The sequence below is a fragment of the Trichophyton rubrum genome (genome assembly GCF_000151425.1).
Source record: "Trichophyton rubrum CBS 118892 genomic scaffold supercont2.3, whole genome shotgun sequence".
In the NCBI taxonomy this organism is placed as follows: Eukaryota; Fungi; Ascomycota; class Eurotiomycetes; order Onygenales; family Arthrodermataceae; genus Trichophyton; species Trichophyton rubrum.
In genome coordinates, this window is record NW_003456426.1 from 1493631 (window position 1) to 1509033 (window position 15403).

Below are 15403 nucleotides of genomic sequence, written 5' to 3' on the forward strand. Positions count from 1 at the left end.
GAAATAGAATTAAAAAATTTATTAAAAACTAAATAGAAGCCATAAATGCTGAAAAATACTAACAAAACAAAACACTAGAGAAAAAAAAAAAAAAAAAAAAAGGAAAGAAAGCCCAACGCGGGGCTCGAACCCGCAGCCTTGTGATGGCCAACCGTTATAAACTTGCCATAAGAGTATAAGAGTCACACGCTCTACCGATTGAGCTAGCCGGGCTGACTTGATGTGAAGGGGGCGGCCTACTTCCTGTTCACCAAATAAGCAAAGTAGGAGCCAAACACGTAGGGGGAACCCTGGCTACCTTGGATATCTTACGGCTTTAGACAACGATTTAATCAGAGTATCTACACAAGGGCAGTCTGTAGTTATCAACGACCCAGTACTTCCTCCTGACTCCCTCCCATTCGCCCTCCAGTGAAGGCACTGCAATGTCTGTCCAGTCGATATCAAATCCAGCCTCCATCAGGTCCATCTCAACCACCTTTTGGTACACATCATAGCTGATCTGCCTGTCAGCTCCCATGCCGTTGAAGAAACTCCATCGTCCCTCGGGCTCGAGCAATGCTATTACATGCTCTGAAGCAAAGTCGCGGAAGTCGGAGTACGACTCAGCAAAGGTATCATAGTAGATGGCGTCAAACATCACTCCCTCAGCAGCGAGTTTGGGTAGGATGTCTTGCCACCTGCCTTCGTGTATTGTCACTCCCTCCTTTTCATGCCATCCCTTGCTCTTCATATCTGCTACCACAGCTGGATGTGCCTCGATGATATGGTGGGCACTTGGTTGCAGAGTCTGAAGAATTCCGTCAACGATTCCCATGCCATGTCCGACATTCAACACTCTAAGTCCGGGCGAAGGGAGCAAGGCTTTGGCTGACTTCTCCATTATACCGGTTTCCCACGCCATCATCACTCCGTTCTTATCTCCATCTAGTAGCCTATTCTCCTGGAATGTCAATCCGGAACTCAGGTAATGCTCATTACTAACACTCGGATCTTGGACAACCCCTTCTCCAACTGTCATATCAGCAGCCTCAGCCGGCTTTTCACCTTCAGCTGCATCATTCCCCGCCTCTTTCTCTTCTGTAGTCCCAGCTTTTTCATCCTCATCTTCCAGCTGCTCGTACCCCTCCAATCTGTTCAATAACAGCTCTGCGCGCACTCCAGCATCAACCATTAGCTGGTACAATTCCGTAAGCCCGAGTCTTCTGGCCATACACCCGGGGGTTTCGTCATTGACATCCAAATCGTTCCATATAGCTCCCTCTAGAAGTAAAAATTTCACGGTCTTCACCCCGCCTTCTATCGTCTCCTGTTCACTCATCGTATGCTCAGCTGTATCGCCATTTGTTACATTGACCCTCTCAGCTTCACATGCTGCTATAGCTGCATGCAAAGGTGTATATCCTGTCTCTGGGTCTTTCGCGTTGGCGGGGTTCTCGTCCTTTTCATTGTTGCGGATCAGCTCACGCAGTTTTGCAACATCGTGCTGTGATGCGGCCAGTAGTATCTCCTGGGTATCAAGATCGACGTCGATAGAGTCAATGGCTGCATCATTTGGGTCTTCCATTTTCGAGGCCAATATTACCAATTAGCATACGGTAGAGTTGATGCTTGTGTAGATTTTTCGTTGTTGAATCAAACTTTGGGTTTTATTTCCACCTCTTGGCGCTAAAAAGTGTTCAACAGCCGAATAGTCAACTCTATTTCAACTTCACGAATAAACAACTATTTGATAGATGTAGATGGCCTATCATATCTACGATTCTGAGCTCATTATATACTTGCAATCTGAGTTTGGACTTCACACTTGGTCTATTTCACTGATAATACCTGAATATACTATGTCACCCATATTAATACCCCCGTCCCCAAAGCCCCCTTACTCGCTGCTTGGACAGTGCAAGTATAACAAGGGCCTCCGTCCTTCCTTCTAACCGCATTTTACCCTTCTCTGCACACCATGCTCTAGCAAGCATCTCGGCATCTCCGGTACCCGTGGCATTAATAACCATTAAATCAATGGCATCTTCTTCAGACGGTGTGCTCGTGTATTCCCCAAATTTTGTTGCATTATAAACATGCTGTCGAAAGAACCGATGCAGTTCTCTAAAGTGGACTTTATGTTGCTCTCTGTGGGGTCCTGATCTGCATTCTGGGGGTGAGATGAATATGGGGTTCGTCAGGCGCGTGTAAGTCACCAAGCCGCCGTTCACTTCCAATGGCTACGCTCGATTGGTATTCGATTGTCGACTTAACAATCCCTTGGTTTGAATCTTCTGAGGGTATAATTTCAATATTGATGGATTTCAGGGCAATAGTCTAGAACCGCTGGAAAGGAGGCTGGGGTGTTATCCATTGGTTTGGGTCGATTATGGACTTCATGTACTCGGAGGTCTCTTCATCCTCCTATTGATCTATGAACTTGAACTGGTAGTGGTAATAGGTTTGGTCAACGGCTCTATTAGATGTCCGAGGTGGGTATCGCAATGGAGGCACCTTTCTGGCCTTGAGACAGACATACCTAACCTCGACGCCCGCAGAAACCTGCTGTGATGATACAAAATTGATATGTGGGTAAGTACCTATCCCACCACAGATGGATTTGCAACCTGGATGACTGCTCGAAGCAGTGTCGAATGGCACCGAGAAGCTCGAGAACAGTCTTCCTGATGGCATCTTGTTGCAGTTCGATGTGTACAGTTGTGCCTCTCTGGCCAACAGAATTGAGGCCTGCGGACTCCCCCCCATGCTAGAAGTCGAAGCCTCTCAACTTCAAGTTTCGATCGAAGAATCTCGAAGTCAAATCCGTATTTTTTTTTTTTTTTTTTACCGCAATCGAGCACATCAAGAATTTCAAAGCTTGTCTTCCATAAGGCTATTACTCCAACGACAAGCCCAGCTACGTCTACCATCGTGTAAGGACAATAGGCCTGCCGGAGCTGCTGCTGGTATAAACAGGATAGGCAGATATGGCACTTTCGGTCAAACAATAACGCGGCTAGAAGTATCTGGAATTCCGGTCATCTTCCTATTTATGTCTCTTGGACCATCGCAATGTGGGTATAAGTTTTCAGCGCGATTTGATGCAAGGCTGGAGATATACTTGGTGGGACACAAGTATTATTTTTACACCCCTCATAAATATCCCGTTGGCTAGTTGTTGCTGACTGCTGTAAGGGCCACATCCAATTGTACTTTGCAATGAAAGTGGTCAAATGGCTAAACACTCAAAAAATCCCGGCCTGAGGTTGAAAGATTTTGGTTGTTGGCTTATGAAGAAAAAGGAGTGTAACGATAAGCTCACACCTAATCTTCTTCTCTCATAAGGCAATGGTTACAAAAGCGAACAGGGTTGTCTGCCTCAGGGCATATCTGTAGTATTCATGCAGCTGTATTACAGGAGATTGAGGAGATTTTGAACATGTAGTAGTAGAGTAGAATAAAGTGGTACAGGTATTTATACACAAGCTTAAAACGGAACCAAACTTCCTCCCTTAGCTCTGATGAGCGCCGCAGACCAGCTATGCAGAGGCTTCAGGAGACCGTGCCATGCCCAAGAACTTAATCAGACGAATCACCGTGAGCCGTAACATTCAGGCCCAGACCTTCGGAATCAAGGTACATCTTGTTCTTTCCACCAGCTTCCTGAAGGATGTGGGCAATATTTCTGGCGTTCTCGATCTTTCGTAGTTCAACATAACTCTTGCTCTTCTTGATGGCATCTCCGATAAGCTGGGCAGATCGAGCCTCACCCTGTGCTCTGACGACGGTGGCCTGTTTCTCCTGGCGAGCCTTGTCAACAATGAAGGCGGCTCTCTGGGCCTCCTGTTGGGCAACTTGTTTGGCTTCAACAGCAGCAGTGAACTCGGGAGAGAAGGCAAGATGCTGCAGAAAACAGTTAGATTAATTGAGTTATAGGAAGAAATTGAAATGAAGTAAACCATACCGTTAGAGAAACGTCATCAAGCATTATATTGAAGCGTGCCGCACGTCTGGCCAAGTTTTCTCGTACAAGACGAGCAACACTCTCTCGCTGTGTGATAAGCTGACTAGCGTTGAATTGGGCCACCACACTCTTCAAAACCTCGTTAACAATGGATGGAAGAACTCTCTCGTCAAAGTCAGTTCCGAGGGTACGGTAGATCTGTGGAAGAGCCTCGACTCGCGGTCGTGATAGCACACGGCAGGTTATATTGACCATCTGCAGATCCTTGGTGCCTGTGAGAGACGCAACATTGCGCGGTTTCGCTCGAACATCGTAAATTATAGGAGTCTCAAACCAGGGGATTTGGAAATGTGTTCCTTATAACATATTAGCATGGGTATATTGTATATTGAAGTGCCATGAGAGCTTGCTTACCTTCGTTGTATATCTCTTTCTTCACACCACCTATTCTTGTGTATTTGATTGCTCGGTGACCACCGTCAACTGCACCACATGCCACAATCAGCCCGTGTTCAACAAAATACCTCTCAATCGGCGAAGCATACCGTTAAACAGAGAATTTGAGAGCACGTAGCCTCCAAGTCCCAGCGCAATCAAGGCTCCGATACCACCAGCGGCTCTTCCGCCAGCCGGACCGCCAGCACCGAACCCTCTCCGTCCCTGCTGCTGGATAGCGGTCTGCAGCTTCTGCCAGGTCTCGCGAGGGTCTGCCATGGTGTTCTGATATAAAAGCGAGAAAGACCAAAGACGTAGCTGGCTTTCCTTTCAGTCCGTCCTGTATCTGCTTCTGCTGCTGCTTTCAGAATCTGGAGAAAGTGAAGAAGTTTAGCAGGAACGCGCGCTAGTCCCGATCGGGGAAGCTTGGGCAGACGACCAAAGTCGAACTTCTGCGCGACGCAAGCAAAAACAACCATCGACAAGACAACGCTGCAGGTCTCCAGGAAACGGCTGCTCTTAGGATTTTGTTAGTTTGGCGCACTGTAGAAAGACGAGAAGATGGCTCCAGAACGGTCAGGAAAGAGTGTGTTCCTCGGGAATATCCCTTACAGTGAGTATTGGCGTCGCCCTCGATTTCTCTTCAGCTTCTAGCATCTCGCGCTAACGGGTTTGATATCTTAGATCTTACGGAGGAACAGGTGAAGGATATACTCAGTTCTGCAGGGACGGTGACAAAATTCCGGCTTATGATAAACCCTGAGACGGGGAAGCCCAAGGGATATGGCTTTGCAGATTTCGCCGATGCAGATGCCGCCGCTTCTGCCATTCGCAACCTGAACGATTACGAAGTTATGGGACGGAAAATTCGAGTTGACTGGCCTCACAACAATGAAAAGGACTCGGTCCCTCCGGATTATTCGCAGCAAGCCCAGCCGGGTGTGTCGAGTAGCGCCGGGCAAGATGGGCAGAGCTCACAAGCTCCTCTGCTACCAGCCCTGCCCCCCGGCGCCGATTTGCCTCCAAACCTGACATGTCCCAACGCTATATCACAGACCTTATCCTCGCTCCCGGCTCCTCAATTACTGGACGTTCTATCGCAAATGAAATCGCTAGTCATGGCAGACCCCGCTCGGGCCACAGAACTCCTAAGACAAGCCCCTCAGCTTGCATATGCTATATTTCAAGCACTCCTTCTCATGAATCTAGTTGACTACAACACGCTAGGCTCGGTCGTAGATCAAGCATCCCAAGCTCAAGCAGCTCAGCAAGCACCGCCCCAGATGCAGCAGAAGTACCAACCATACCCCCCGGCTCCAGGCCAGGTTGCAACACCTCCTCTACATGCCACCCCTTTCGCTCCTCCACCGCAGGCTGCACCTCAGCAACAGGCACCTCCACCGGTGGCACAGGTTCCTGGTCAAGAAGAGCTACTGCAGCAAGTATTGAACATGCCGCAAGCGGCAATCGACGCTCTTCCGCCAACAGAACGCAATCAAATTATGGTATTACGACAGCAACTACTTCAAGGAGGAATGAGGTAGTTTACTACTTGCATATTTTTTTGATTGTTGAACTTAAAAAAATCCGGACGGCATAAAACGGTTAAGTATGCTTCCTTGTTATACATGTATAACTACATCAGCTATGACTCGATTTCTTTGGCGCAACGGCGGAATGGGCGGTTTTATACTCTGGCATTGTCATGATGGTGTTCTTGGAGTGATATTCAAAGGTTGAAAGCTAGATTATCATAATGCTACCTAGGTGCTTTTTGTGCATCTACTTTGATCACTATCACCATCCATACTCTGTCTATCTCTTCTCTTATGTTATATTCATTACCCTAACTTCAATAAAATGAACTATCCCTTCTGTTAATTTGAGTCTCTCTCTACCTACTTAATTACTAAACCTTTAGCCATGTCTAGCAAATAGCCCTGGCATAGTTATGTCCACGTGACCTTTATTTTCCTCTTAAAATTTGATATCAAAAACAACTTCAGCGCTATAAAACTTTATAAACAGAATTATCAACACAGCTAGTTGAGACAGTACTATTTATATGACTACTCCATTTGATAGTACTCGCTATACTTTCTCTTTTTACGGTTCATCCATCCAATAAAAATTAATTGGATTTGACTAACTGGGGACTTTATGCCCATCTTATATAGCATTGCGGCAATCCAACAGAGCTCTATAGATGACAATTGGTATCAAACTCATCAATATTTATACCATACTCTATAGAATAATTCCTTTTCGGTATCATTAAGAAGGCCTAGCTACTTCTTGACATCTTTATACCAAGATTTTGGAGACTGAGCATGACTATATATCCACATATTCTATAAAGGGCCTAGAGTCAAACATATCAACAATCATATTGTTATACATCCAAAAAATGATTTCATTATATGGGTTTAAAGGAGTATTTACAAACTGGAAACTGCCTATATACAATATCTTAATACCAAACACCTTTAATAATAATAACATTGGCAGCAATGAAATACTCTTAGTGTATTTCTATGGAGATCTCCAGCTATAAACGCACTACAGTATATGCTGTGCGCCGCATTATCTCGGCCTTTACATTGCTTTTCTTTTACTCTAAATCACATATCCATCTTGCTCATATCACACCTAAACCAATTTGTTATAACTCGAATTTTTGGGTGTTTACGCGCTGTGTCCCGGATCGACTATATTTCAAGGCCTTATTCTCTCTGCTCTCTGTCGGCATGGATATATCAGAGGAAGGCCGTTCGCCGAGAGAGACGGACGCGTCTAACTCGATATCTTCTGTGTCAAATAGCAGTATACCTTCGCCCCGAACCCCTGATACGGATATTGAATTACTTCTTGACGCGTCAATTGATTTTATTTTGCAAGAGAAACGCCTGGAAAGCCCTCCTAATATCCGTGAAGCTGTCTCAGAAGAGGTAAGGTCTCTACTGGAATCAGTGCCTCCCGAGATACTTAGAGGGAAGTATACTATTTTGCCTGGTGAACGACCAAAGCCTGGGCTCGATAGATCCCTCCCTCCGATATGCAAGATTGAAGATATTTTTGAAGACCTCACTGCCCAGGCTCTCAAGAATGGCTTCGATTCTTTCCTCAGTCATATTGGCTCCCGCGAACTACGCGTTGCGACCATGTGCTCTGGCACCGAGTCCCCTCTCTTGGCCCTGGAAATGATACAAAGCAGTATGTTTATCCCGCTCCTCCATAGTTCATGGGCTGATTATCCGAATTATAGGTCTTCGGCAGCTTACTGGAAGAACATTCCGCCTCCACCATCTGTTTAGTGCAGAGATAGATGCATTTAAACAGTCCTACATACAGAGGAATTTTTCACCAGAAATCATTTTTCGAGATGTCAATGAACTGGTGGCAGAGGAGGCGTATGTACTTACCCTATTGCAGATATATCTGAATAGATATTGACATCACAAAATAGGACTACTGCGTTTGGGTCAGTAAAAAAGGTCCCTACAGACCCTGACCTTCTCGTTGTTGGCTTCTCCTGTGTTGATTTTTCCGCTCTCAACTTTTACCGAAAATCACTCGAGGAGATGGGAGAGTCTGGCCACACCTTCTATGGAGTCATTCAATATATGCAAAGGTGCCGTCCGGCATTGGTTGTCCTGGAGAATGTTTGTTCTGCCCCCTGGGAGCAAATCAAGACCATCTTGCAAGAAATCGACTACAATGGCTATCATATGAAAATTGATTCTAAAAACTATTACCTTCCACAGACTCGGGAAAGAGGATATATGATTTGCATTGATCAGAGAAGGCTGGTGACAGAACCGGTGGAGGAGGCAAAGTCAAGGAAGTTATCTGCTTTTGCACAGTTAATGAAGAAATTGGAGAGACCCGCAAGCTCTCCAGTAACCCAATTTCTCTTGTCCCACGACGATATCCGCCTCCACGATGCAGTTAACGATATTTCTGCCAACTCAAACAAAGATCGTCAAGCAGTTGATTGGACAAGGTACAAAGCGCGTCATCTTGGGTATAGAATGAGAGAGGGTCTCGGAGATAAGCGGCCTTTGACTAAGTGGCAGGAAAATGGTACATGTCAGATGCCAGACTTCTATTGGCATGGGTGGAGCAGAACCCAGACGGAGCGAGTTTGGGATACCCTTGATGTCAACTTCCTAAGGACCGTTGCACGGGGATATGACATTAACTCTAAATCCCGCGTCATTGACCTCTCTCAGGGACTCGATAGAGAGTTGGACCAGAGGGCTTCCGGTGTTGCTGGGTGCCTAACACCTCGGGGGCAGCATTTCATTACTTCTAGAGGTGGCCCTCTTTTGGGAATTGAAGCTCTCGCCTTGCAGGGAATTCCTATCGACAGACTTTTGATTGGCAATGACAGCCAACGTGATTTGCATGACTTGGCAGGAAATGCAATGACCTCAACCGTAGTGGGAGCTGCTATCATCACTGCATTAACTCTCGGGTATCAAGCCTTACCTCTTCCCACCGCTCCTTGTGACCTTGACGATTCCGAGCTCATTACCCAGCAACGTTCAATTGCACCAAACTACACAATGGTGCCACTATTGGCGAACATCGCAGACGATAATGGCATCCCAACAGGGGAACTGTACCAGCTTAGCCTCAGAACCGCACGTCTCTGCTACTGTGACAGCCATACAGGGACAAGATCGGATATTATTTTGACCTGTGTCGCTTGTGGCCATACAGCATGCTCGAAATGTGGTAAAAATCCTCCTCATTGCTACAGGCCGGTAGAAACTGATGAGTTGAAGTTGCGTCTGCCTCCAATAGAATTTGAGACACAGGTCAAAACTCGACTGCCCATGTGCCTCCAAATCAATGGCTTGAGCGTCGATATGTTTCAGGACCTTCGAGAGCCAGATATGCCGCCAGATGTTAAGCATGCTTGGGATACGTTCATAGACACAATTGAACATTCTCTCAGCAATGTTTTCAAATTCCAGGGGGTAGTGAGACAAAGTAGCTGGACAATCACTTATGAAGGCACAAATTCGTTTCTCAAGCTTACTTGCACTTCAATCGGACTACAATGGCTGCTCTATGTTATACCTAGTAAATTAGAACCAAGCAACTCACCTCTTCGACAAATGCTAAGCCGACCCATTGCCAAAATGACGCCAAGTGGCAATAACTCATTTGATGGGACATGGCTAATTGGGTCACCGATTAGCTCACAATTTGACCTTCTCGTTGCAGGTGGTGGTGAGCTGGTCGATTCTTTGCCAGCCCGATCCGGCTTGCAACACCCAAGCTTTAGAAACTTGAAAACATGGTCTATTCTTCATATAGATGCAAAGGCTGAAGACATGAAGAACTTGGAGATAGACATCCGTGGCGCTTATGAACTGCTGCCTGATTGTGGTGCTGCAAGCGGAAGCTTGCGGAAGCGGCTAAATTCCCCAGGCAGCCCTGTTTATTTATTCTTGGATCCTACAGAAATTGGACCTCATCAGTTGGATTCTTGGATTTTCTCACTTGAACATGAGCGGCTTGGTTTTGGACAAGCACGCAATACAATAGCTGAAGTTCGGCCAAATTGGAACCCATTGTACCTCAGCCATGGTCAAGATATTGTTCCATGTTGGTACCGAAAGTGGAGGGAAACTGCGAGCGTTGCGTTAAGTGTCTACCGAACGTCGCCGCCTCCACAATTTTTCATTCCAGGTCCTTCGGAAGTTCTTGCATCATGCAGCTACACCTGTGATGGTTCTTATTCCACTGTACTTCAATGCTCAGTTCTAGCTGATTCATCGGATTTAGAAATTGTCCCTGGAATGGTGAAGAAGGAGAATTTACTGGAATCTGCTTCCATGCTCAAAAAATTTGGATGGGTATTACAGAGGGCAATTGGTATTAAGCAATTTGAGAACTGGGAAACACTCAAAATACCCTTTCCTGGTTTTAAACTGGAGTGTTTAACGTGTGCTCCTGAAAAACCTCGGCTAGCTTGGGCCCTCGATGAAAAGGATCGTGTATATGCATATGAAAACCCAGAAGATGCTGCCTCCTTCGAGAGAAGCATAAAGAGCCGCCCAGCGCCGTTCTTGGGATTTACAACTCTTGATGAAAGCTCGATCCTTCATCTTCAGATTTGCTTGAATGTCCTAAGCCTTCTCCACAGGGCAGCTGGTAACCTGGGTGTTAAAGACAATGTAACTTTGCAATGGCGCCTGTGTATAGACACAACAGGATTCATCCCCCGTCGGCTACTCAAGCTTTTGGAAAAGAATAACAAACTGGATGTACCTCACACTCAACCTCCAAATTTTAAACGACACCATTTACGGCAAGAACAACTACGTTCACTTCAATGGATGTGCAATCAAGAGAGCGATCGTGCTCCAATGTTTGTGGAAGAGGAAGTGGTTGAGGCTCTTTTACCAATCATTAACTGGAGGGCGGAAGGCAAAGCTTCGATAGAGAAGATGGTCCTCGGGGGAATTCTTGGAGACGAGGTTGGATATGGTAAAACGGCAATATCACTGGGGCTTATTGACGTAAAATACGAAGAAGATAGTGCTACTGTTCCAGCGTCTGTCAGGGGTCGTATTCCGATCAAGGCCACTATGATTTTGGTTCCTGGCCATCTCTTTGACCAATGGAAGAGAGAAATACATAAATTTTTGGGCAATTCCTATAAAATTCTGGAAGTCAAGACAAACTCCTCGCATGGTTCTACTACCATCCGTGATTTCGAGGAAGCCGATATCGTCTTGGTATCTACATCAGTTCTGAAAGGGACTGCATACTATGCTATGATGGAATGTTTCGCTGCTGCTCCCGAGCTACCCAAAGGAGAGGGACGAATATTTGTTGAATGGCTTCATGATGCCCTCAGTTCATTATCTGAACAGGTAGATCGACTTCTTACTTCCGGAGCCCTCTCAGTCTTGAAAAATATCGATGATAGAAAAGAGGAGCTTCGGCAAGGGAACGGCCTATCTAAGTACAAGCCTTCAAGGCGATTGAAAGGGCAAAAATTTCAAGAATATCTTAAGAAGATGCGCCAAGCCGCAGTTTTTACTGACCTCCATGAATCAACAGTGAAGGATACGGCAAATGGGAATATCGGTTCTATTTTTCCAGCTGTTGAACTTGGAAAACGACAGCGAGAAGCCTCCCCTGTTGGTCAAGTTACGGAGATACAGCAGGAGTCCAAAAAACCAAAAAAAGCTACACAAACCCGCAAGGACGGGGGAAACATTTCTGTTGAAATATTCCGTCTCTGCCAGTCTAGTACTGACTGGAGAAATGTTCGTTCTCCGCTGCTACATATGTTTGAGTTTAACAGAGTCATCATCGATGAATTTACATATTCAAAAGACAGAAACTATGCAGCTGCCCTAGCCATCTCTTCGAGGAAGAAGTGGATTCTGTCCGGAACTCCTCCTCTAAACAACTTTGCTGATGTCAAGTCTTTTTCTCCCTTCCTTGGTATCAACCTAGGTATCGATGAAGATGACGGCCGGAAAGTCGAGAACGAGAGATTGCGGACTATTCAACGCGAGAGAACAGGTGTGGTAATTCTATCAAAGGCCTTCGGTTCTAGGTTGCTAATATGAACAGAGGTGGAACAATTCCAGCCTTTAGTGACCCGACGGAGTACTATGTGGCATGAGAGGAGACATCAGGTTGCTCAGGGGTTCTTGGACAAGTTTATGAGAAAAGTGAGGCTCCTTTATTCAACAATATGAGTGGATGCTGACTTGAGTAGAACGTACCTGATATAGATGATATTCCCTGGACTGAGCATATCATTGGTGTGTCCCTATCAGCAGCTGAGCGTGCAGTTTACCTTGAGCTCTTCATGCAGTTAATGTCGCAGAACATGAGGTTGAGAAAACATGGACGCGGGCTTTACGACTCTGAAGAGATAGCTCGTCTAGATGAAATCACTGGAAACAGCAGTGGCCCGGAAGAAGCATTGTGCAAACGCTGCGCATTGTTTATCTACAATGACCCTACTTTTCCTTCCGACGCTGCATCACCGGAGAAACCAAATGAGATGAAACCGATGGATGACAACCCTCTCATCCATACTAGGCGCAAACAAATAAGCAGTCTTGCAGCAGACATTCTGTCCAGAGTAAGAAGAGGTCTTTGGCTTCGTGACCAACTAGACGAAGGTACAACGCATTTCGATAGGCTGTTGGAAAGTATCGAGCAGAATAGGTTTGGGGATTTACTGGTTACTGCTGGTATCAAAATGCTTTTAAAATGGGCAAAAGCAATATCTGATTCAAGCGATGGCAGCATGTTCTACCTTGCGGCACTTGAAGTAAGAAAAGCCTTCGCTTTGAAACCATTCATAAACTTGCTCGGTGCTAACTTACCATAGAAAAAGAAGAACCCAGACGACCCAAGGCCTGAATTCCCAAAGAACCAAATGGAGCTTATCAGTGATCTCAACTACTGTACGGACAGCTTGCGTCGGCTAGTTTATGAAACGATAGCTCATACTCGGGCCCTACGGCTATACCATGCTGTACGATGCTTCCAAGAACCCCCTCCAGATTCAAAGTTCATTTGCTATAGCTGCAGTTCAGAACGAGAAGATCCTCGGTCACTCTCTGTTTTAGGAGAATGCGGCCATACTACATGCAAATCATGCATTGAGCGTTGCCAGCTTCATGAAAGATGCTTACTAGAGGGATGCAGCGGAACAGTCCATGAATATCGGATCATCAAGTGGACTGACCTGTGCCACTCGAAGTGGCATACACCAACAGACAAGTTGGCAAAATATGGCGGCTCAAAATTCACAGCTGTTATTGATTTGCTTGAAGATACAGAGAAAGTCCCTGCGAACGATCAAGTTTTGCTCTTCATTCAATTTCCCGAGTTGATGGAGGCAGCATCAAAGGCACTAGAATCTGCAAGCATACCGCACACCGTTATTCAGCCTGGAGATCGCACCCCAACCAGCAAAATATCCGAATTTCAGAATGGCAAGGAGTCAGTCAAAAGCAAGGTTTTGATATTGAACCTTGGAGATGTTACTGCATCAGGGCTGTAAGTAGCCCCATCGTCATTAATATATGAACAAATCTCTAATGAAAGTGTGACTTAGGAACCTACAAAATGCAAATCATATCATATTTTTTGGCCCCTTGGTTGCCCGATCACAGTATGACTATGACTCCGGGATGGCCCAAGCTATTGGACGCTCACGACGGTATGGTCAACTCAAACATGTTCATATTTACCATGTTTTGGCCCTGAAAACAGTTGAAGTAAATATTTTTGAGCAGCGCAAGAAGCAATATCTTGCAAAAAGGGGGGGTCGGTTTATTATAGTCCAGAAGAGCGAGATCGAGAAAACGGATGAGGTTGACTGGAAAGGGTTCCCGCTGGAAGGTTCAAACTCAGAGAGCTATCAGGATGATTTTGACGATAAGTAGAGGGTTGCTGATTATATTTCTTTGAAAGCCCATATTTTGATGCCTCTTGTCTTAAGACTACAATCGACCCATGTTATACGTTTACATTTACTCTACTTAATCGGTATGACGGCCAGGTTTTTGTGAACGCCATATTCTCCAACAGCATGCTGTTATGAAAACATAATAGTAGCACATGAATTTGGGTTGTCAATTAAGTCCTTGTCTATTCAAGGGCCCGCTGCAAGTCGAAGGCAAAGTATATGACTGCATGACTGACCGGTACAAGATACTGTACAAAAAAGTGAAAAGGGTAGAAAAGCAGTATGGAAAGCAGAATCGCCTACTTTCAACTTGGAATCAGTCTCCATAAGGCTCATCATAATGAAAACACTCCTGGCCCGCACCTCATCCCAATTTACAATTCCCCGTCTTTTCTCAAGGTCTCATTCCCCCAGAGTGGCTCCGTCAAGCTTGTCAACCCAGCGCTGTTTTCACAAGTATGTCTGCCACTCAAGGGTCCTGGTGGTGGGACCTTTACACTGGACTGTGTTCCATTCTCAGCAGCAACGGCACTAGCTCGGAGAGCATCAAGCAGCTGGATAGTGGATTCGGGTGTGAGATCCTCGTAGTAGTCGTCGTTGATCTGAACCATTGGCGCATTCACGCAAGCTCCGAGACATTCGACTTCGAGAACGGTGAAGATGCCATCTGGGGTTGTTGCGCCGTGCGACGATACGCCGAGATGTTCCGTTATGGCCTTGACAATCTTGTCACTTCCACAGCCACCGAGCTGGCATGGTGTCTACGTGCGCATCAGTGTTAGAAGAGAAGAACGTCAAATAATGTCTATACAAGAGAAAAGGATGACGTACGGTAGTACATATCTGGACAAAGTACTTTCCGACTGGCTCACGGTTGTACATGGTATAAAAGGTAGCAACCTCGTATACTCGCATGGGTGGCATTTCCAGCATGCGTGCAACCTCGTTCATCACGCTGATGCTGGTATATCCGTGCTGCCGCTGTCCAAGGTCCAATAGAGGCATGACGGCAGCCTTCTTATACTGAGGAGGATAGCGCTTAAGGATCTCATCGATGACGGTAAGATTTTCCTGGGAGAACTTGAAGGGAATGGTTGGGTTATTGGTAGGAGTGTTTCGGTGCTAAATCCCCATAACCAGATATCAGTACCCATTGGACTTCATCATTGTGCACACTTTTCCAGTTAAGTCGGCCGAAGTAATTTGGGTCGCAAATAAGGCACTTACGACGTGGAGAACATCGCTCATGAGAGGCGATGCAGTTGTGAGTGTTCGACATTGCCGCGAAGAGAACTGTGGGAGAGACTGGCGGCCGGCCTGCCGGAGGGTGAAGGGGAGTATTCTGGAAGCCATCCCAGCAGACAAAGCTCAAGTCAACTCTCAGAAGGCCACTGGACGGTACAAACGCGGACAATGGCTCTCCTCGCTGCTGTTTTGTGCTTGAAGACGATGCTTGCGGTCGACGTTGAAGTTGATGATGGGTGATGTCGAAGAAACATGGGCGTTCGCTTTTTGTTCCAGCCAATTAGCGTGCGTAGAATTGAAATCCAGCAACATCT

General features: G+C 46.0%; 5 protein-coding genes and 1 non-coding gene across 6 annotated transcripts; 2 read left to right on the forward strand and 4 right to left on the reverse strand.

Moving 5' to 3' along the window:
- Positions 1–109: 109 nt before the first annotated feature.
- Positions 110–213, reverse strand: TERG_10528. Its single transcript has one exon. It is a non-coding gene; the product is annotated as a tRNA-Lys (tRNA).
- Positions 214–222: 9 nt separating this feature from the next.
- On the reverse strand, positions 223–2172 carry TERG_03288 (uncharacterized protein). The gene has a single exon (XM_003236191.2). The coding sequence runs from the start codon at positions 1565–1567 to the stop codon at positions 329–331; it is 1239 nt and encodes a 412-aa protein (XP_003236239.1). The 5' UTR covers positions 1568–2172; the 3' UTR covers positions 223–328.
- Positions 2173–3561: 1389 nt separating this feature from the next.
- Positions 3562–4660, reverse strand: TERG_03289 (prohibitin-2; the record flags this gene model as incomplete). Its single annotated transcript, XM_003236192.1, has 4 exons — positions 3562–3885; positions 3947–4302; positions 4361–4429; positions 4492–4660. 4 exons carry the CDS (start codon positions 4658–4660, stop codon positions 3562–3564), a joined length of 918 nt encoding a protein of 305 aa, XP_003236240.1.
- A 282-nt stretch (positions 4661–4942) lies between these two features.
- On the forward strand, positions 4943–5925 carry TERG_03290 (uncharacterized protein; the record flags this gene model as incomplete). Its single annotated transcript, XM_003236193.1, has 2 exons — positions 4943–4994; positions 5066–5925. 2 exons carry the CDS (start codon positions 4943–4945, stop codon positions 5923–5925), a joined length of 912 nt encoding a protein of 303 aa, XP_003236241.1.
- A 2037-nt stretch (positions 5926–7962) lies between these two features.
- On the forward strand, positions 7963–11982 carry TERG_03291 (uncharacterized protein; the record flags this gene model as incomplete). Its single annotated transcript, XM_003236194.2, has 1 exon — positions 7963–11982. The coding sequence occupies one exon, from the start codon at positions 7963–7965 to the stop codon at positions 11980–11982; it is 4020 nt and encodes a 1339-aa protein (XP_003236242.2).
- A 2236-nt stretch (positions 11983–14218) lies between these two features.
- TERG_03292 (uncharacterized protein) lies at positions 14219–15197 on the reverse strand (the record flags this gene model as incomplete). The annotated part of the gene is made up of 3 exons (XM_003236195.1): positions 14219–14605; positions 14676–14966; positions 15072–15197. 3 exons carry the CDS (start codon positions 15195–15197, stop codon positions 14219–14221), a joined length of 804 nt encoding a protein of 267 aa, XP_003236243.1.
- Between the last annotated feature and the right edge of the window lie 206 nt (positions 15198–15403).

Excerpts from the sequence above, each read along its gene's own strand:
- TERG_03288 (XM_003236191.2), bottom strand. The coding sequence starts at position 1,567 with ATGGAAGACCCAAATGATGCAGCCATTGACTCTATCGACGTCGATCTT.